This window comes from Struthio camelus, chromosome 3 (genome assembly GCF_040807025.1).
Source record: "Struthio camelus isolate bStrCam1 chromosome 3, bStrCam1.hap1, whole genome shotgun sequence".
NCBI classification, from domain to species: domain Eukaryota; kingdom Metazoa; phylum Chordata; class Aves; order Struthioniformes; family Struthionidae; genus Struthio; species Struthio camelus.
The window spans coordinates 95,407,289-95,430,073 of record NC_090944.1 but is presented as its reverse complement, the minus strand read 5'-3'; the positions used below and the strand labels follow the sequence as shown (position 1 = coordinate 95,430,073).

Genomic DNA, 22,785 nt, shown 5'->3' with positions numbered 1-22,785 from the left:
TTAGCAATGCAATGTTACATTTGGAAGAAATTTCTCAAGCTAAGTACATTTCTATCACATTTGCAGCAGACTAAGAACTCATACCTGCTTGACTGACAGAGCAGAGGAATTGTGTCTCTGTAAGCCAGGCAACTACACTGTTCATACGTATCCATTAATATCCCACTGAAATTGTCCAGCATTCCAATCAGATAGCTTCCACAACATTCACACACGTAATTTTTCATCAACAAGGAAGAGAGAATGCCTTGTTCTGTTTTGTGGTAGCACGTGCTAGTGACATAGAAATAGCAGCAAGGGGCCCTGAAGCAAAGCTTGTTATGAATCATGTACAAAAAAATATCTGTTCTTTTTTGTGGTGTGTTTTATTAATAAAGTGATTTAAACCAAATAAAAAAAAACAAAGTTTGTTCAGAGCCTGGATCTACTTCTTCCTTCCTCCAGACAAGATGAAAACTGAGTTGCCAATTCATAATTGGCATTACCACAACTGCAACTCTTTAATTATGTAGAAAAGTCTCACTGCAAGTGTTAAAATTTCTAGCAACTTACTTGAGTGTTTCAAGTGACATTTGCAAGTTATAATTTCTTTCCTGCTCCGGCAATTTTGAGAACTCCACTAAACACGGGTGTTGTCTTTTGTTGTCATCTCTAACCTGAAAAAACAACAGTAAAGGAATAAGTTTAATGTGTCTCAAAGACTAGTTGAAATTTAAAAACAATCCAAAGCACAAACTACTGCTGATTTTGTCAGCATTACTCAAACTGAACAGCATTTCAATTAAAAAACAAAAAATTATTCTCAGAGTCAAATCATTCTGTTCAGGTTAGGCAGAATTTGCATTTGCAAATAAAACAGATCTCAAGCAGAATACACTATCATTTGTACATTTTATTATATGGATGTTCGCAACAAAGATAAATTTTAAGAATAGTGCAATCTATGTTGTGCTTTGACATATGTCCATAAAATAAATTTATGTTGAGATTGTCTACAATTCATCTGTAGCATAGTATTTGAAAAAATATGCATCTAATTTTTATAACTAAGTTGATAAGAATACTATTGAGTAATCACCCCATGAAAGTAATGATATTCAGAATTAAGGATGAATCTACCCTCTTCCTTAATTCAACAAATATTTGTGTTTCTTAAAATTATGGCGGTGGTGTACAAGAAGAAACCAACTGTTGAGCAGTCACAAATGACTGGCATATTATTTGCACTGCAGTGATATCAGAGTCATAAAAATTATAATTTACAAAATCTTACATTTTATATACTTAAAACTTTGATCAAAAATATTTCTAACTGACTCTTCCTATATACAGCTGTAGTCTAATATCGGCCATAATTAGGAAGCGTAACGTGGGAGGGTAGGATAACTGAGCATTTCACCGCTCTCAGCTTTGCAACTTCAGCTTACTGCAGCTCCGTCAACAAAATCTACAGACATTGTCTTGTAAGAGGGCTTGATTAATAAAACATTGCTTTGACTATATCAGCTAAATGATTTAAATAAAAATGTTAATACATGCCCATTTGAGACTACATTTTTACTCATACTTTAAGCATTTTTTCCATACAAAGTTAGAATGCAAGGGTGGGGGGGGGGGGGGAAGTGCATGCCATTTTTCCACTGGCACTTGCTTTTAGAACTCAAATTTACTTAATTTCTAAACTGAACAGATTTGAAACTAAAAGACAATCAACCCTGAAAATAATAAAGCCACAATTAGGTATTGAAGTTTAAGGGACAGATCTGCGAACAGAAATAATTCTGAGTATGTTTTTCCCCTGACAGGACATGCAGAACTGTTAAGTAATTTACTTGACACCTGACAAATAACAACTGTGCCAATGAAGACATTGTAACCTCCACAGCTTTGGAGGGAGGCAGCCAGCCAACAAGACGCTGAGAGTTAACCTGTTTTACTTCACCAGATGCAGACTGGGGAGCACTTCAACAATTCCACCCACAGTGTGGTCGGTAGTGAAGAACAGTTCAAGGTAGGAGAGGACATCACAAGCCTAAACACATGCTTCTGTGACTCCCCAATAGCTCCGAAAGAGCCTTCTGTTCAACAGACCTTCAGGAGAGTTGCGCCATGCAGCATCTTGTGCTCCTGCAGCAGCCGGAAACACCGCAAGCGCTGAATGCACATATACCAGATCTACACTACCAGAACATCCCTTTTTTAATTAATGTTTAACACCGTAAAGCGAAAGTTGTTGCAAAACTAATATTAACTATAATTTTTGATGAATACTATAATTTTTGATGAATTAGATAATTTTGCTGGAAAATACAATGTTGACATTTGCAGTTAAGGAGCAAAATTCACATACTTTTCAAAGTTATATTCATTTGGTGACTAAAGGACGGTTTTTAAATTGTATTAACTGAAAAAAGGAGGAGGCCAGAATTTTCAGTGAGGTGGTACCATCAAACTGGGTACAAACTGTTCTCAATAGCTTTGTTTGACCTGCAATTCATATAAAGGATCAGAGTTGATGTTTCAAAAAGAAGAAGAAAGTCAATAGCCTAGAAAAATTCTGGCTTTCAAAAAAGCAATCTATCACACTTAAAATTGATTGCTTGCCCTGCAAATTGCATCAAATAAAGGAGCTTTTCTTTGGATTTTTTAATGCAAATATTTTAAAATGAAAAAGCTGAAGCTTCATGCCGGTAAATCCAAACACAGTATTTAAGATGATTACATTTTAAAAAATCCTATATCATAACACTGGCATATAAACACTGTGTTAGAGCAGGGAAAGAAAAAAATGGACACCTGCACACCTTAGTCTGTGGATAAAGTTTCTCTAATTTCAAGTCCTGAGTGTTAGTCACATGACTACCCACAGAATGAATATGAACATGGATCACTGATAACTGAAATTTATTTTGTATTTATCATTTTCTGTTTGTAACAGTTCTGTTTTTCTACACTGATCACTACACTGGATACTACTACTCAATCTAATTTTTTTAACCTCATAAAATAATAAAAAACCTTCACATTTCTCTACAACATATCTGAGTAATATATTTTCACTTTCCTATCTAAGTGCATAATAACTATCAGATTGAACAGCAGACGATTGTTCATGAATTGGATTGCAAAATATTCACAATCTCCAGGGAATCTTTCTCTGCATTTGATGGGATTAATGTTCTTTGGACAGGCAATACTAACAATTTAACTGCCAGCTGACCCCTTCAAGATCATTAGCAGCTAAGAAAAGAAACATTTTTAAATGGACACTGAAAATGTTTATTTTCAGATTTGTTTTCCACACTTAGAGTAATCTGCACTAATAAAGATTCAGTACAGTCTCCAATAAGAAGGACCACTTTAGTTCTTTGCAGAACTAGTTTAAATCTTGGACTCCAGATTTTTTCCTCGTATTTTGACTGTTAATTACATTTCCCCTAGTAACTCTATTTCATAAACTACAATATATAATATTCCTATCAGATATTCAGCTTTATTGTAGGTTGCCTTCCCCCCTTTTTCTGAGCATCCTATAAAATCTACTGCCTTACAAATACATTATATACATGACAGAACTCGTGACATGCATGGATTCTTAATTTTTATGGCTGGTTTTAAATGCATACGGAAGATTAAGAGAAAAGAAAAGAAAGATATTCAGATGCATCCCACTGATATGAAGTTGGGCACCTACATACCTCACATATTCAGGCTTCTAATGAACCAGCTAACAAAATTCCTTAAAACGCGCTCTAGCTTTGTTATGCTAGCTTGTTATAGGTACAACTTCAGTAGTAGGAGTGCATGCAAAGGCCAACAAGTAGTAGGAGTGTATGCAAAAGGCCAACAAGTCTACTTTGTTAATCAAATCTTTCTAAGTACTGTAGTATACTATACCAAAGATAGTATCTGCACCCTACTTAACATTAAATTTGTAGTTTGAATTCCTCAGAAGACCAAAATTTGTTTATTAACACAAATACCTATGAATGTTTCTATATGAACATACATGTTTTTAAATTTACAATTAGCATCTACTACATGTTCTACACATTCTTCACAACAGTAGTTCTTCATAATCACTACCTTTTGGGATTCAAACAGCTAACTCGTAGACTTCCTTTACAATTGATTAAATATATGTAATTAACACAATAGAGCACTTTTTTTTTTGTATCAAAGCCAGAAGCCACACACTTTTTTCTGCTCCAGTCTGTAAGAAATAGGAAGGAGATAAGGAAACAGCACTAGGAGCATGTAATAAATACATGAGTCTAAAGAGGAGAGGAGGAAGGAAAAAGGGAAAATTAATGGCATTTCCTACCCTTGGAAAAATAGCAACACTTATTTTTAATCCATCTGGAACGCTGTAAGATTTATGTCAGTCAATAAAAGCAAGGAGAAGCAAGAATACCTGCTTTTATTGTCACTCTACCAGGCAACTACTTCACTGAGAAGTCAAAGGCAAATCTATCACAGCTCTTGCCACATGCTAGCAGAGGCTCAAAAAGCTACCTTGCGTATAAGGAAACTGTATGCTAAACTATATGTTTAACCATGTTCTGACTAAAATTCTTACCCACAAGAATAAATAAGAGGGTGTAAAATCCCCTAGGGGCTTTGTGCGTTAGTGGTTAGACTGGTTGACTATTTAAGCACCAAACAGCTTTAATTCCAGAATTTTGATTCAGAGATATATAAGCTCTGTTGGTTCCCAATTACTTCCGGAGGAAAGTCTCTAAACCTTGCTAATTTTGGAAGGAGGGGAAAAAATCATTTCCATTACAACAAGGAAACCGATTTACCAAATAATATTACACAATTAGCAGAAAATGAAGTTGGAAAGTACATACTGGTCCATACTGCCAGCCAAGTTCAATTTTATTCATAACCCAAAGTTCATGGATGTTCTCTGCTAATTTTTCTCTAATCCTTTCCAGATGGGGAGGCAAAACAATCTAAAAAGAGAAGAGAGAAAGAGGCTGTTACAAATAAGTTGCCTGACAGTGCCAACCAGACTTTCGTTAACTGCTGAACTTTGTTAAATCAGATGCTCACAGTGAGCAAGAATTCTTAGATCAACAGGAATACTTCAACCTATGCTCTTACGAGTTCCAGAATTGGACCAGCAAAGGAAAACAGTTCTAAATCCAATATGTCTAAATGCTATGAAATATATTTCCGGTAGATGACCAGAAACTATCCATACCAATGGTATTTCTCAGCTGAAAAAGACAAAAATTTCAACAACCAACGTCATTTTCTAAAAAACTACTTCAATCAAATATTATCACTTGAGAACTATGCTCCAATAAAAAAATGATAGATGATGATGACAGCTGACAAGCAAGATCAGTTTAGCAAGGGACCCTATCGCCAAAATTTGAAATTAGGTAACTCTACCTCAAAATTCAGAAATCTCAAACATACAATTCTGTGAATCATGATAATGTTACCCTAATTCTTAGTATTACAGAACAATAATTACACAATACATGCAGAATGCCATATTTAGCCCATATTGGCTGCAAACTAGCTAAGTTCATTCTTTTTTGTATCTTTTTCAGAAATGAGCTCCTAAATATTGTAAAATCTGACCACGTAATTGTCCCGAAAGTCTGCATCATCCAGAACTCTGGTCAAGTGTAAAATGAACTCTTGTGATCTGTGATCAGTGATGGAGCTCTTTGCTATCAGAGAAGCTACTGAATTACTAATCTTGGTAACTAAGTGAAATAGAAGCAAATATAACTTCAATGCACACCATTTACTGCCCCTCTCTGTAACCTGCAAGCCCAGTAAATAGGGCTGAATCTGGTCTAAACCTTCTTACAATGATGCAAAGTCTACTGTATTTTAAAGTAAAGAGCAGCAAAAATGTCTAGTAACAAAACAGTGGTAACCAGTGAAACATAACACAACACAAATGTTCTTTGTGTACTCTAAATTAAGAGTAAAATGTATTCTTCATTACAGCGCTTCTGAGCTGAAATATATGAAATTTTTAGTAAGCACTCTAAGACTTTACCATGTCTTTGATTTTTTTCAGTTTTTCAACTTCTAGCAATGAACTGTATGAACCGAACCCCAAGAAAAAAATGAGTTGGAGAAAAGCTGCAAATTCAATCAAGTTTGAATTAACGCAGGCCTCTAACATCTGTGTTAAAAGAGAAAATACAATCTTTCAGTTTCCCTACCTGGCTGGTATCTACAGGAACTGGGGTGAAAGCTGCTTGTGACAGAGAGATAGTTGGGCCCAGTAAGTCTCTTGTATAGCTGCGATCCTGTTTGTACTCACGGCTGTGCTCCACTTTTAGTTTCTCTTTTGGTAGGACAGCTTCAAAGCAAGGGGCATACCCAGGTGGAGGAAGGAATTTGAATTCTCCATGGCGACCTCCAAGCAAGAAACGTACCCTGTAAATATTAAAGTTAACTGACATAACTGACACTTCCGGTGTCAAGCGTAATCCGTTTGTGGGCCTAAGAACTACCGAACAACATTAAAGAAGAAAAAAAAAACTTACTAAACACTATTATTTGCATTCTTGAACTTTCTACTTTCTCTAATTATTGCTGGAGTTTATGAAGTAGTAGGTACAAAAACATGATGCAAATTAACTTCTTTCTGTTAGTTAACTTCCACTTCAGAAAAAGTATTCTAAATAGGTGAGAGAGGCTAAAGGAGAAGAGAAAGAGATAATAATCACCTTCCTAGTCTGGGAGATGAGAGGTTACTACCCAAAGTAACTGATCCACAACCTCTGAACTCTCTCCATTGAGGAAGATTACAGAAAAGAGCCTGAAAACTCAGTGGAACATGATTATGTCTTTTCTGACACAGAATACTAAATCTTTAGGACACGATACAAAAAACCCTCCAACTATTACATTATCAGAAACCTAGGGGAAAGTATTATTTCATTCATTACAAAATGGCAAATTTGTCATGTTGCTTGCTACTGAAAAATTCAGTGAATGAGATGACCATGAAGTAGCAATGACATAATCCTGAAAAAATCTTCGTCAGACCATTGCCACCCAAGAAGGAACCCAAAAAAAAAAAAAAAAAAAACCCAAGGCCAAATTAATACCTAGCTTTACAACAGAATGATCTTTATATCTACTGACTGCCTTGTAAGGTCAATGCTATATCTGAACACTCTCTAGAAGCATATTCAGCATGTGAATACCATGTCACATACTTCTCTCATGAAGGAGATACAACATTCATGTTTATAGTTTGCAAGCATCCTAGTATGCAGTTTTACGAACATACATAATATTTACCTACATACATCTATTGTCACTGTATTACCTATGACAAAGTCTAAAAATGTGCATTTTGCATCTGGAACAAAAGCCGATACATTCTTAACTTCTGTAGCATTTAACACAGTCTTAGAATGATCCCTAACAGAGCATTGCTCTGCCTCCAACAAAAATCAGCTTTCAGCCTTTAGCTTGGCCACAGCTCCCTGCTGAAGCATCACACAGTTTTTAATATTACAGTCCCAAACTACTCCATACGTGGAAGGGGAAGTCTGGCACCTCAAGTGTGACTTGAAATTTTATAGAAAACCACTACAGCAATCAGAATACAGATCGACCGACCTCATATTAACCCATCCTGCTGAAAAGAAAGCCTACCACCATTTGCTAAGGAAACTGCAGATAATGCATCTTCACATAGTGCTTACTATAAGTGGGTTACGACAAACTTATTTGTAATAGTAAAGATTGATGTTTTTCTTCCCATACTGGTTAAAGGCTGTCCTGGAAGGGAATGAGTGGCAATAGGCATTGTACTGCCCTCTAAGAAATGATAAAGAAGCTGTTTCTAAGCCCTATTTGAAAAATCACCTGAATACCTGGTGTGCTGAAAAAACAACAGATGCACCATCCCTTCAGGACTCCTTTGTAACTCTTACTTATTATCCCAGAACAGGAACTGAGCCAAAGAAGCAGATGTCAGAAAGGGAAATGAGAGTGAAGACTGCCAGGGAAACATTCACCATATTCATATCTACTGGAAAAAAACGACTGGGAAAAAACTGCAGTGGATGCTAACTTTATTCCTGCTGAGAAGCTGACAACTGGAAAGAAGAGGCCATCTATGTTGAAATTCTCAAACATTCCTTGAACTGGCTGACCATTTATCCGGAAAGAGATGCTGGGGGCACTCAGATCCAAACAGCAGCTAATAACGTCATCAGTTCTTAACAGATGTTGGTTGGGAGAGTTTACTGTCCGTGCTACACAACCTACGGAAGTAAAGGAGACACATTTAGCAAAACTTCTGAGAATGATACAAGGTTTCACAGCAACCTAAAAAAAAAGAAAGAGAAAACAAAGCAATAGAGCACAGATGCATCAATTCACTAATATCTAACCTATAACACCCCAGACCTGATTTTAACTTTGCAATACAGTGAAGAGAAGCATACAATCATATTTACAAAAATATAGAGCTACTTTAATCATAAAAATTAAAACTAAATTACACTGAACATAATTGAAAGCAATTGCTGATACCTTATAACGTTTAAAAACCAGAAAATTAGATTTTATTCCTCACTGTAGTACAAGCGCAAATATAACATTACCGGGCAATATGGTACCTACTACATCAAAATACTCATCTCTAGAATGCTTCTTTATTCAAGATAGGGACTGTACTTTAAAGTATTTGGGAAAAGCAAGGTGGTACTTGTTATTAGGGGCCAGATCACGGTACCTATGCAGCACGATACTACTTAGTTTCAAAATCCCACTTAAAATTTAAGAGCATTTTTGCAGCATATACATTCAGTAATACATGTGTTTTTCTTTATTGTGTCATGCGTGTACTAATTCTAAAGGACTGTTCTCTCTCCCATCATATTACAGCTACACAAGCACACCTGCTTCCCAAGAGAAATAACTGACAAAAAGATACAGAAATATGAGATAGACCATTTCTGGAATTTAAGAGCCATCCACAATAGAAAATTTATGGAAAAGCATGAAAGATGCATGAAAATAGCTCTAGATACGGTTTTGAAAAATAAGATTTGCAAGGTCTGCATGAGATAAACTGTAACATATTAAAAACAAAGTACTGACATTTTTAGCCATGGTTTTCACCTACTGTAAACATGAAGGACTTAATTGAAAGCACTATATTTCCAAAAATGAGATGAAAAGGCTATACTTTTTTAACAGAAGCAAAATAAAAAATCTCAATAGTTCTTGTGGAGATAAATCTTCACAGATACACTCTCCCTCAAGGAGAGAGGGGCAAAAAACCCAACACTTTTCTGGTATTCAAGGAATGGAAAATGACTTTTTGATTTCTTTATACTGACTGACACATTTGAAATAATAATCTGAAGACTGTAGGGCGGGTGCTCTTGTGCAGTCAGCCCCTCTTGATAGGGTAAAGGAACAGGAATGCTACCAGATCTGTCCAGCTAAGAATTTCTTTAGCACAGTAAAGGTCTGGACACACCCTACATACCAGCTGACACCAAATAATTAAGGGAAGTAAGAATTCCTCACTGGAAGGATACAGAAAAAAAGAAAGTGAAAGAAAACTGCACTCCTTTTCAGAAGAGTTTATCAGAAGATCAAAATAACAGCTTTCTACAATGATGTACAGGACAACTTTCCATAAATGTGTATCCTGTTTTTGCATCCTGGCTAAAGAGAAGAGAATACTTTTTAAAAACTGTAAATTAGGAAAAATGTATGAAAATAAACATTAATATAGTTCTAAAGGTATAAAGCATAACAAAATGCTAAGGGCAGATGCAAATTCTAGAAACAAAGTTTGGTGAGTGTGACTAAAATTTAATTCCGAACATCTCAAGACAGGTAATTTTTGCTGAATACAAAACAAGGTTGCAGCCGAAATCAATTCTACCTCTCCTCCTGGAAGAAAGTTCTGCTAAGTAGATACAGTGTCTCCAGATCTACACTAGGATCGACTCTGAATTTTAGGGATGGTTAGTTTTCTCCCAGACAACTGACCATAGTTTTCATGATTCCTATAGTTGAGCTAGCATTATAAAATTTGCAAAGTCATGGCTCTGATTGACATGGCTTGTACCTCTGTACTAAGAGACGTGAAAGCTCTGAAAACCTGCAGAAGTATAATTCAGACTCATACATCGGTGTGATAAGGCAATCTTAAAACCACAGGTCCTGAGTACTTGACCCATCTGCTTAACAGAACGAGTACTGCTTTTAAGTGCACATTCAGATTAATTGGCATAGGCAGGTGCAGGAAAAAGAGGCAAATCATACTCCCTCAACTTTAGCCCTGACTACTGGCTATTGACAAATACTCACTTCATAGGCCTACCTGCAAAACTTATTTTCAAACTTTGGGGTTGGGAAAAAGAAATGTTTTCAGGTGCTCTTGCTAATTCCCTACACCCTTGTAAGACAGGATGTCCTTAGCTGACGTGCTGTAAGAGTAGTCAGCTCCATGAGCAAAGACGGGAATGGCTCAGAGCAATCCTGAGAAATCTACAGAAAAACACTGCTCAGAGACAGGATAGCAGTCCCAGAGTAAGGAACGGCTTGCAAGAGAACTACCTTCTACCAGCTCCACCTTCCGAAACTCCCAGGGCACAGTAGAGAATAGCAGAGAAAAACCTCACAAGAATAAACAGGTGAGTTAGCTTCAAATAAATCACAAAAAGGGACACATTAATGGCAAAAATAACTAAATTCTGGAGAAAAAAAAATGAAAAAGATCAGTGGAAAGAATGGATAGTTCATCTCTTAAAGAGTTCAACTTGAAGCTAGAGGCCTTTCTAAATGATAAAATGTAGCCAAATATAGGTTCTATGTGGGCCTCACTTTCAACGGAAATATGTAATTGGCTGTGCACAGTCAGATCCAATGATCTAAGTGGGTTTTTTTTTGGCCATAGGCTTTAAAAATCAGAGTTCCATTTCTCCAAATAAAAGAAATAATTGCATGACTGAAGAATCAATTGTAAATTAAGTGTGGTTCTGGCAAAGACCTTTTTCAGAAAAGCAGCTCAATAGTAGAAATGATTGTTGCTATTAGTTAATGAAATAAATACTTTGTGCTCTGAAGATTATTTTCAAAATGTCATTTCAGAGACTTTCCAAGATGCAGCCTGGGATCACAGGGGAAGAAAGCATGTGATTTTCAATATTCAACTACCTAAAGCAATTCCAAGTTTGAGATGTATTTCGTTTCTCACAGAGAATGTCAACGAAGACAGAATTCAGTCTTCAAATTTACCAGCCACATCCACAATACAGGATTAATATACGAAAACTGGATATAGAAAGGTGGTCTGACTTCTTTGCCTAAACTGGATTAATGACTTGAGAGCCCTAAACAATTGTTCATTTATTATTCTGTGACATATCTGAGTATAAAAAGTTTCTGTTAGGAAGAAATATCATTTTAATTTCAAGTAATCTTCTGTTTCCTCCCTAAAAGTGACCCTAATTACAGGAGTTATTTGGGTTGGCTTATTATTTTACGGTCCTTCTTTAATAATACTTTACCTGATGAACACAATTATGACATCTTTACAGGCACCGTTAATTCTGCATCATTATTCCAAATAAATCTCACCATACATCCTAGATGCCAGTCTAGAAGATATATTATTACTTAATATTACACTATTTTGTTATTTTGATGGGGGAAGTCTTCTGAAATGTAAAACACTTCTCTTCCAAGTGTTTTGAGGCCTCAGTGCCTCAAAACTTCAAAGACCATCAATTATACCTACATCTGAAAAACCTCTTATATCTACCAAGGAGCTTCAGAAAAGTTGCTCGTATCTTTATAGTGGCATGAACTGCCAATCTGATGAGCCTAACCCAGTTTCAAACCAGTTCTAAAGTTAATCATTGCTCAATAATCTCACAAAATAAAAGCAGAAAATTTTTCATCAACAATATGAGACTGCAGAAGAAGAAAAACTTGGATTTTTCAAGAAGTTTGCCTGTGAGTTTAGGACTCTCCATAGGGAAGATTAGCCACTCCAAATAAGGTTTAGGAATCTTGCCACTTAAGTAAAAAAGATTATGAAAAAGAGAACAAGTTTCCTTTCTTATTATTTTGATTTTGCTCAACTAGCCCAGTTTGCAGGTAGAATAAGATTTGCAGAATCAACAGTAAGTCTGAATAATTCAGACACTAAGTCCAACTTCCCTTACCACCTGTATTTGCACACGGAAATTATTATTAAAGATGAGATCCAAACTTGGCCAGTGACATTTTAAAGATGAATACCTGACCAAACACACCATATGCAAGCCAGGAATATGCTTATGCAAGTTATGAAACAAGCGGTCAGTCTTAATGTATGTAAATAAAACACTGACATCACTACAAAAAAAATCTTATTTTAAAGCGTATGACAATCGGGCACACTTAAAAGTCTTCATCACCTCTAAAGTATTTCTAAACTTTTAAACTAAAAAATAACACTAAAAACCTGTTAAAAAGTGCTATGAGTTAAATCTTGCCGTTCGTACAATATCACACATGAATTATAAATTCAAACTCCCATTTGTCTGGCTTCATTTTCTGCACCTTTGAAGTTTTAAAGCAAAGCTTTAGAGTTACTATAAAAAACAAAAAAAGGCCCAGGCTGAAACATGAATTATTATTCTATCGGTATTACTTTGTATACAACAATTTTTTCAACGTGCATTGTCAACTTAAAATACATCCTTGATATGGGATGCTAGTTTTGGATGTTACTTCTAGAGTCAGCTGAAACATCTGATTCACTTTGCTGCTGCTTAAACCACAAGCTCACTGGAATTGCAAAAGTACATCCTTGTATGGAGAAAGGAGAAAAGGTAACATACCTGACCACAGATGCAGACCATCAAAGCCATACGAATACAAATCATCACCAACACCGTTTCCTCCCCATTCTGCTCCTCCACCTGGATATGGTGAGTAGCCCTCTGTTGACGCCCAGCCCACTCGAAGATGAGTTGACTCTGCAGTCACGAAGGGCTCCAGATGGTCCACCATAAGTTCATAGTACCATTTTCTGTATTGGGCAGAGCCTTCACTAATCCCCAAGAAGATGTTGGGTCGCATGCTTGAATAGAAAGAATATAAGCGGATTTTAAACATTTAATCTCCTTAAAAATACACACAAAAACTGACAAAAGCTATGTTCCAGAAAAGTCATTATCATTTGTAAATTATTTGTTACCAACAATCATATCTTCTCTGACTGAACTCAGTATCAGGTATATCGTGACTTTGTCCAGATTCTACAACCTAATCAATCTAATTTACTTATACATATAGGTTTGTGATTATAGTCTTCCAGTCCCCTGGAAAAGTATGTTAAGTATCAGTCTTAAAGATTTCCTTTGCACATTACTTTTGGTGCAAGTTATCCAAAGCTCATTCTATCACAAAATATTTTCAATGTTTAATTGGTCTCTCTGGCTGTAGAAGAAATAATCTTTATTCTTATCACTACAGAATAATCTTTATTCTTTATTCTTATCACTACAAGAATATGAGTGTTTTCATTCACATCTTTCTAACATAGAGTAGAAATATATATTAACTACATCTGCTTTTTCCACAGCCATACTTGGGAAAGACAATTTTACCTTACCTGTACAAGATTCAAAGCCCTCTTAGAAGTTCAATCAGTCCTCATACGTTTTAATTTTCTCTCTTGTGCTTTTCATAGAGGTTTTCATTAGTGATTTCAGTTAACCAGTTGTTCAAATTTGTTGCTGATATGGAATTATCGCTATTACTTTCACCAGCTTTCCATGTATCTCATGTATATCGGCATTTATTATGTGGGGGGTGGCAGGGTGTCAGAGGCAGGTATGAAATATATGAATGAATGTATCAGATATAAAATTGCCAGCTTCATTTCGCCTTTGGATTTTGATTTCTTTTAACCTGAAATGGCCTCCTTATATGATACATTTGCAGAATTTTTACACTTTTCAGCATCTAATAAAATCTTTTAAACTCTGAATTTATATTATTTTTTCTGTATTTTAACTTTCCTTCTCACTCAAAGACTAAGGTTTTTTTTAAACAAACACGAGTTGGAGGCAGAGGAAGAGCCCACAAATCTGCCCTTACAGTCAGATTCTTCTGACTCAACATTAGTTCAAACTCTCAATAAAGTAACTGAAGATCACCAACACTGGAGGAAGAAGGCAATCTTACAAACGACTGGTTGATACTTTGACAGAACAGCTAGATCCAGATAGTGGAGTACAAGAATCTTTAGAAGAGATTCTAGAATTTCTGACCTGAAGCAGTTTAGACCTGCTTTAGCTTGCAGCAGCTGGCTACGATTTATCCTTTTTTTTTTTATCCTAATGAATAAGAATATTGCACATAGCATTTAAAATCCTCATAAGAATATCTTAAAGAAAGTTTTGGAAATTAAACAGCACTTGGCATTCATCTCTGCCCATATTTTTAGTACTTCTCTGGGCTCGTCTATGTGTCTTTTCAGTTTAGCTTAATACACTTTGATATATAATGCAAAACAAGAGCATTCATGCAAGAAATTAGTGCAGAAGAGCTATTTCTGTAGTGACTGTGAATTTCTTTTTTTTTTTTAACCATAAGTTTTACTCCGCTTTGTTCATAGATATATGTCATTTTGTTTCGGTTTTTTTTTACCTGCTCACATGGTTGACAAGACGTGTCTGTAAAAGCAGATCTCTTCCTGGCAGGAGATTGTCACAGATTAGATGTTGATTAGACCGCACAGCTACTCCATGACATACGCAGAGAGAACATAAGACATCCAAAACCTGGGGGAGGGGGAAAAAAGATCTTTTCATCCTAAATACTTTTCATGCTAAAGAGTTAATAATATGAATCACTTCAGGCAACATAATGCAGTATACCTTTTTTTACCGGAATACAGGTAAGGGCTCTCTATGGCTATGAAATTCATCCTACGCAGTAATATTATTTTGCAACAATTCTGAAATTCTCTTAACAATATTAAAACATACTCTCCCTGCTTCCCTTCAGTTTTAATGAGTATCAATGCTGTCATCAATAAAAAGGTAACATCCCCTTTGCTTCTTCAACACTCCTCTGTGTTGTCCACACTCCTCTTAAGAAAAGTTTCATTCCTAACTATCAATACACTATTAAATTATTTGGAATCTAAGCTGTATGTACGCAGAACAACCTGCTTTCTTTGTTCACGAATATTCACTTAAACATAGTTTGTCTCTTCTTTGCGCACCTTATGGTTTCTTCCATGTTTGTCCAGAAGACAGATAATTGATTTAATATGTCCTTCCTTAATAATGTTTAGAGCTTCTGGGCTTTCCACCAACACACAGTGTAAAACCTCTAGAATTCCTGAGGGAGAAGGAAAAAAAAGAAGTTATTCATGGCATACATAAAATCATAATTCCACATGATACTTCCTAACAGACTGCCCTGCAACATGCAATAAGTTTCAAAAATCATCATGTACTATTAAAGAAATTGTTGCTTGGAAGTACTGCTAGACTTCACAAAACAAGTCCGTGTAGTAAAAATCAGAAAATACGGGAGAAAAAAAATGTAAATTACCTTGAAATTGTATTGTTAAATATTTGATGATCAATGTTCACAAACTAAAACAAACCAGGTGAAACACTGGTCCTATTAAAATCTTCAGGAGAAGTCTCAAGGGCTCCAAACAGCTAAGACTGCATACCGTGTATGTATTACGAACATAAAACACCCTTTCCATATTTACAGTTTTCTGCTTCCCCATGATCCATTGATGGAATCATATATCTCTGAACTAGACGGCAGATGTAAATTCCCAGTCTACTGCTCACCATGGATCATTTTCCTTGTGTATACAACAGCTATGTTAAGAGTCAACAGTGATGTTTTTAAAAGAGCAAACAAATAGAAACCAGCATGAAACCAAGATATGTAAGGAAGAACGAACCACTAAATCACCTGTGGCCTCCGAGTTAAATGCAAATACAATCTCAATAAAGCAGCAGTCATTGCCATTAAGAATCATTAGACTTAAAATTGTTCCCTGCAATAGGGCATTAACAAAGGCTCCCATGTGTACTGGATCAGGTCACCACTTGCTTTAGGAGCTTACCAATTTGGAAAAGATAAACATCAAACATGCAGTTCATTACTATTAGTTGCTACTACTGTTGACACAATGAGAAAAGTCAGAGCACTGAGGGAAAATTGAGAAGCTGGGTTAAATCTAAAGGCAGGCAATTCCTGTTCACATTGTACTTCTCATATCATTCTGTCCTCATCCCTATATTCAAGTCACGGCTCCAAATATTCAGCTTAATCCTTGCAAAGCAAGAATCACAGCATGAGCTCTGTATCATGCTCTCTTTTACTGGAACAGGGAAATGTAGCTCTGTAGTCCCCCCTAGGTATGAAAAGAAACATCAGCCAAAAATTCTTCTCTAGGTAAGAGTACTCCGGTCTTTCCTTGATCCTAGCGACATGGAGTGAAGCGAGGAAGACACTTCGCTCATCAGCCACTACAGTTGAGTAAGCCTAAGTACAGCTAAGGAAAAAAAAGTTCCAAATTTTGTCTTTAGAGGATCAGCCGAAGAATCTCATCCACAGGATCTCCAAGTAACTCGCTAAGCCAACAAAACAAGTTTTTTTTTTTTTTTTTTTTTTTTTGTAAGGGAAGGAAATTGGGCTGTGCATAATTCACTCACACAGATAGAAAGGTTCGGAAAGTGTTACGAATAGCATTTATCAACATACATTAAAGATTTCAAATTTTGTGTTTTAATTTGGGCTTTACCAATTCCCACGCTCAATAAGACGAAGCTTCTCTGTCAGAAGAATTGCCTTACACAATGGTTATTTTTAAATTACTTGCTGTTAGAGGGGTAGCTTTATTTTTTATTTCCCAGGAAAATTTGAACTAAAACGAGGACTGCAATTCCCAGCGACTTCAGTCAGATCTCATACAATCTCTACTCTCAGACAATCTACAGCCCCATCACTTTTTATCCCAATGCTATTTGATGTTTTTATCCAGAGATCTGGAGGAAAATACGAAGCCATCGCTAATAAAGTGTGAGGTTTACTCAAAAACTTGAGAGTAGTAAAGGCAGACGGCAAAGGACTGATAGAGTGACAATTTGGTTTATCTGGTACACAGGTCCCAAACAAAGTGTGTGTTTTAATCTATGTGAAGGTAGAGTCATACATATGAGAACAGAGAATGCAGGCAGTCCTGTGCAGGGGTAGAGGACTCTCCCATACTGTGCAACGATCCTTCAGAACAGTCACAATCACAACAGACAGCCGGCTGAAAATGAGCTCCCAAAGAGATTCTGCAGGCCCAAACTTTTAAGCAGAGTCTCAACTACAAATAAAACAACATATTAAACCTGAATTTGGCAGTAGTATAATCTGGCCTACGACAGATGTGTACTTCCAGTATTGACAGTAGCAATATTGATAAAAAAGATAAAATTCTAAGAATTATGAGAACAAGCTTAAGGACTAGATGCCCCACAGCAAGAGACAGCAGGAGCACGATCCACTTAGCCTGCCAACTAAGCAGGCAGGGGTCACCTGAACGCTGCAGAAGTACTTAGAGAGGTAAGAAAAGCATTACAAAGGATCTGCAATCTTGTGAGGAAATCTGTAACAAGATCAACAGCCTTATTCTTTGCCATAGTAACCCAGGAACGCAAGGAAGTCAATACATTCAAAATAGTATCTCAGCAAAGTTAGTTTGCCACCTCTCCTTGTGGCACTGAAATGCACTTTTAAGAAAATAAACAGTAAATAAATATGAAAAGCTACCAAATAATGCAAGTATGATGGCCATAACCTTTTAATTTTCAAATACGTATAGGTGCATTCATAAGCCTAATTTCATCCTAAAATAGTAATAGGGTTCCTATTCTAGTTTTAATCTTTTCAGTAATGGCAAAAAATAAAAACTTTGAAGATGTAAACATCAAAGAATAAATGAACATTATCTATTAGACCCAGCTTTCAAAGCAACTACTTCAGCTACTGTAGCATCTGTACCAAATATATTTTCTTCTAAGGGCAAATCCTCTACATTTCAGAAAAATGCATATGAATGTACAATCTGGTTTTGCACTGATCCACTTTTAGATTTGCCTATATTAAAAATAGCTGGACCCATTCCAATTTCATTGGAGTTGCTCAAGTCAGTCAAGCAGAAAGTGTTTGAATATAATATAGACATCCTGAACAAGCCTTGCACAGTATGATACACAGAGTTCATGACAAATATGGGTGAAATCCCTTTCTTAATCATTAACAGATTAAAGGAAGCATATATTTTCCAGTCAGCACAATGACTTCTCTAATTTCATACTACTGAATAGAAATCCATGACCTTAAAAACAGCATGTCTTTTACTTAAAAACTGATGTTACCTGTTTCCTAAAATCTTCATATGGAGGATATTAGTTTACTAACTTGCCCTATTCTAATTTTTGTTCCATATGGCTTTAATGCCTTTAAAATTTTAGTAGGACTAGTTAATCCCATCTGGAATATCTTTTCCAGACACAGAGACACTAAACTAATCTTCATTTATGCATTGAAGAGACAGGTGAAGCATTGACATTGCATTCTTCACTCAGCTTCTCCTGTGATAACTCAGTTCTAAATGGCCTACTCTCAGACACATTTTTACTGGAACAAATCTTTATTTTCTTATTTTTGTTTCAGCTGTGATCAGGAAAGAATAAACTGAGGCTGTACTTTTCTGAACTAGCTTCTATTTCCTGAATCAATTTCCAATCTAATTTGTACACTTAACTCCTACAGCTGTTGTTTATATATTTAATGCCTTTATTCTGTTTTCACAACATCTTTAAACCAAGGATATGAAAAAAGTGAAGATTAGTATTTTTATTGACAGTAGTTTATGACATCAATTCTTTACTCTAACACATTCAAGAAAATAACTGTAGAATGTAGCTAACTTCAATATTGAAGGTGAATTTAATTTTGCTCTGACTAACAGAGTTTACTGTTTCTTCCTCACAAACACTGCACCTTAGAAAATCAACCAATTACTTTGGATGAATATATAAAGTCATTATTCTGACTTAAAAGGTGTAATATAATGCAATATTTATCCCCACTGTAGACCTATCACATTTGGCTACAGCATCTATTCAGATAAGATCTCTACACCTAATACACTAGTTACAGTGATAGGAAAATCAGCAAAGCCCTAACTGGACTCTGACTCTCTCTAATACCAATTGAGAACAAAAGTATCGGTACAGCCTTAACCTTGTATGTTCCTGTTGCCTCTTGTCCTGAGCAGCTCAAGGGTTCAGAGCATAAGCATACATGGGCTGAAGCAAACCAGGTGCACACCAGGAGTAAGAAGTAATGGCATAGGAAAACAGAGCTTCCATCCTAGAGCCACAGTTCTGCAGCCAAAGCAGGAAACAAAATTCTGCAAAATGTATTATAGAAGCAAGAGAGGTTACAAGATTGAAGGATAAGAACAGTCACCATAGGGAAATGTTTCGGGTGTTGACAGGAGGGACAGCTTTTCTGAGCTGAAAATATAGCTAAGAATTATTGCACACTGATTAGGAGTAGAGTAAACGCTAAATGCAGAAACCCAAATTCCTAGCTGGACTATATAACAAAATGAGCTACAGAGAAATTGGTGGATATATAATAAAACCTTATTTTCTCTACTAACCATTCCCTGAGAATATCACACTAAAAGCTATTCCTCACAGGCTAGCTATTTCCAAAGTACAGGATAAGCAGGGAGAATAAGAGTGAGAAGTTTGACGGAAGTTATCATTTTTGAAGTGCTGTTATAGCTGAAGCCCCAAATATGAGCACTGGCATGAATGGCACTATTATGTACGTTATTACAGTACCAGCACTAATTCTACTGAAGAAAACTTGCTTTTCCAAACAGAACACTTTAGTTACAGAATATCATTTTCCCTTTCGTGGAAACCATCCACGTACATGAGGAAGCCTGTGCCTTAGGAACGGCAAAATTTGCAGAAGAATTCATCCAGGAAGTGACTCCTGACACAATTTCAGGCTCAGTAGAACTGAATTTGGACACAGGCTAGAGGAGAAAGGAAAGCAAAAAACGAATGAGAGAGGTGAACATACATATCCTACTTCTTACCGTCTATGTGGATTATGAGCATAATCAAGACTAAAATCATGAAGGCACAAGTCAAATCCCTAGGCCACAGGGAGTTCTAATTTAAGGATGACTCTCCCTAAAGCTCTTGCTCAAAGCATGGAGCCCTCACTCTAAAAAGATTTTTTGCAGTTTATATAGAGTTTAGACAGAAATCCCTGACATAGATTTTGATTAGTCAGGCTGGGTGGTCATTCTGTTTTGCTTTTTTGTTTGTTTGTTTGTTAAATAAAAGCTGGTGTTAGAAGGCCAAAGGTACAGAATTGATTTTAACATCTAATCAAATATTTAACATCTTCATTAGTTTTCTCTGGGAGTCCTCCACTTCTGTGAATTTCAGTATGAAATACAGTTAAGCCCATTGCAGACTGGAGGGGCTTGTATGGGCAAATGCCTCAAAGTAGCTATACTAGCCTTCCACCCCAAGAGAAGAGTAACAGACTTCTAAACTCCACAAGCAGCTATTCACTTGCCCCGAGAGATTACACAGGAAAAAAATTCTAAGAGGAGAAGCATCAACATACAACTGCTCTTAGCAATCACAATCACCCCACTGCAAATCTTATCAACAGCTAGCGAACGTTGTGACAGTTCACCCTAGCCATGAGCGGGAGAGCACTGCTACCACTGACATTGACAGTATCTTCCCATGCTCCAGTCAGTTCACCTCAAGGGCAGATTTATGAAAAGTAAGCAAAATGCAAGTGAATGTTTCATGACAAAGCTGAGGGAAACATAAACATACTAGCTGCCTCATTTGGTATAGGACAGATCTGGTCTCATTGAAGAATACTGAGATAACAAACTTAATAATCTATGCCAAAGGATGATCTGTGACATCCCTAAGACATGGCTACGTGTTAATCAGGGCATTTAGCAATGGGAGGATATTTCTAATGTATGAATGTCACAGTAAACGACCGATGAGAACAAATCTGTCAGGCCTGCGACATTTCTTTCCAAATGTCTACTAATCCAACATAAACCAATAAATTTCTACCACAGGAGAGATCTTCCCCTCTCGGCATTCCCGTGCCAAGATGTCGATTACTTCAAGGATACATCTCTCTAGAGCAGAAGTATAATTCGGAGTGGGAAAAACAGGATAGGGAAGGAAATTGTAATTCTTAACACTATTCAAATGTGTCGCCCTTCCTGAAGTAGATTCGATAAACCTTCTGTGTGCTATTCTTAATAATTAGCTCTTATTAAATTAATTTGTAAATTACAAAATTTTACTGTAAGCCTACATAAGTTAGATAAAACACAGATGTGAAGATTTTTCTGCAGCACCACCTTGCACTTATCACATCAGCTATACTCTGTACTTTAGTGGGTGGTATTATCTGAAAATACCAAAAGCACTAGCATTTTTCCTTTCAATCAATCCACCTTGATACATGTACTCGCTGTGAAAAGATAAACATGAACCAGAACAAGAAGGTCAAAGAATATCAGCAAGTGATACAAATTACAGTAGCCAGAGAAACAGGCAATAAAAAAGAGACAACTTAAAAAAAGTCTCTATCTAGCTTTACAACAAACAATTATTACACCTAATACAATAGACTGTCTCAAACTGGTTGGACTGATTCTGAGCCTGAAGATTAATACATATTGTAGAGGACAGCACTAATATTTATACCAAAATGTTCTTGGAATCAAATTACAAAGAAAAATTATAAATTAGAAAGATATTAACATTTTGAGATTACAAGCTGAAACATACAAATTGAGACTGTCTGTTTGACAGACATTACAAAAGCATTACAAAACTGTCTTCAGTTGCTTACTATTCTTTTCCCCATGGGACTATTTTCATCCAGTAGCTGCTTAAAAGAAAGCATTTTATCAATTTTCACTAGAAGATATATTCCAAATGCATTTCTTAGGAACAGTTAGTGGATTTTGATACTGGTGCAACTTGAGATTTTTATAACGACAAGAAATATATATCCTTCTAGATAATGTTAATGATAGATGTAAAAAGTTTAAAAGTCTCAAAACAATACTGCCTTTTCTGTGTTCATATTCCACAAGTCAACAATACTGAGCATAACATGTACCAATTCTCCAAATTTTATTATCTATATTTCTGTTTTCCCCCTCTTTTTTTTTTTTAATTAAAGCAGGTAATAATTTTCAAGGTAAATGCCTCGTCAGGTAAAGAGTAGATTAATTTAGACTTTGACCTTTTGCTTGTCCTTTGACATATCTGTCTAGTGAATGTGAGAAATAATACTACCTGTAAGGAGCTGTTAATATTTTTCTTATTTCACTAGTTTGATTATTTATTTTCATATCCTCTATTGCATATAACTGGCAAATTAAGACACTAAAAGGTATCACTACGTCATTCTATATTTTCCTTGGCTCTTGCTGCACATGTAACTGTACGTACAGAACTCTAAGTATCACAATGCTAAATATCACATTTCGAATACGGGCCTTACACCATGAATGTTTTGAGTCCAATAAATACTTCTACTAATCTTGTGTAACATGAGAAGGGGGAAAAAAGGGGGGTGTGACATTCCTTTCTAATGGGATTACTTTGCTTTCTGATCTTTGATGTAATCATGAGCATGAAAAAAGTGCTT

General features: G+C 36.0%; 1 protein-coding gene across 9 annotated transcripts in view; it reads right to left on the bottom strand.

Annotated features, from left to right (window-relative positions):
• Window positions 1–22,785, bottom strand: part of RYR2 (ryanodine receptor 2) — a 469,316-nt gene that overhangs the window by 207,664 nt on the left and 238,867 nt on the right. For all 9 annotated transcript variants that reach the window (XM_068939250.1, XM_068939252.1, XM_068939253.1 and 6 more), the window contains 7 exons: window positions 15,248–15,366; window positions 14,668–14,801; window positions 12,852–13,093; window positions 8,069–8,261; window positions 6,198–6,414; window positions 4,854–4,958; window positions 553–656 (listed from right to left, as the gene is read on the bottom strand). In XM_068939250.1, coding sequence (XP_068795351.1) covers window positions 553–656; window positions 4,854–4,958; window positions 6,198–6,414; window positions 8,069–8,261; window positions 12,852–13,093; window positions 14,668–14,801; window positions 15,248–15,366 — 1,114 coding nt within the window. The remainder of the gene's footprint in view (window positions 1–552; window positions 657–4,853; window positions 4,959–6,197; window positions 6,415–8,068; window positions 8,262–12,851; window positions 13,094–14,667; window positions 14,802–15,247; window positions 15,367–22,785) is intronic.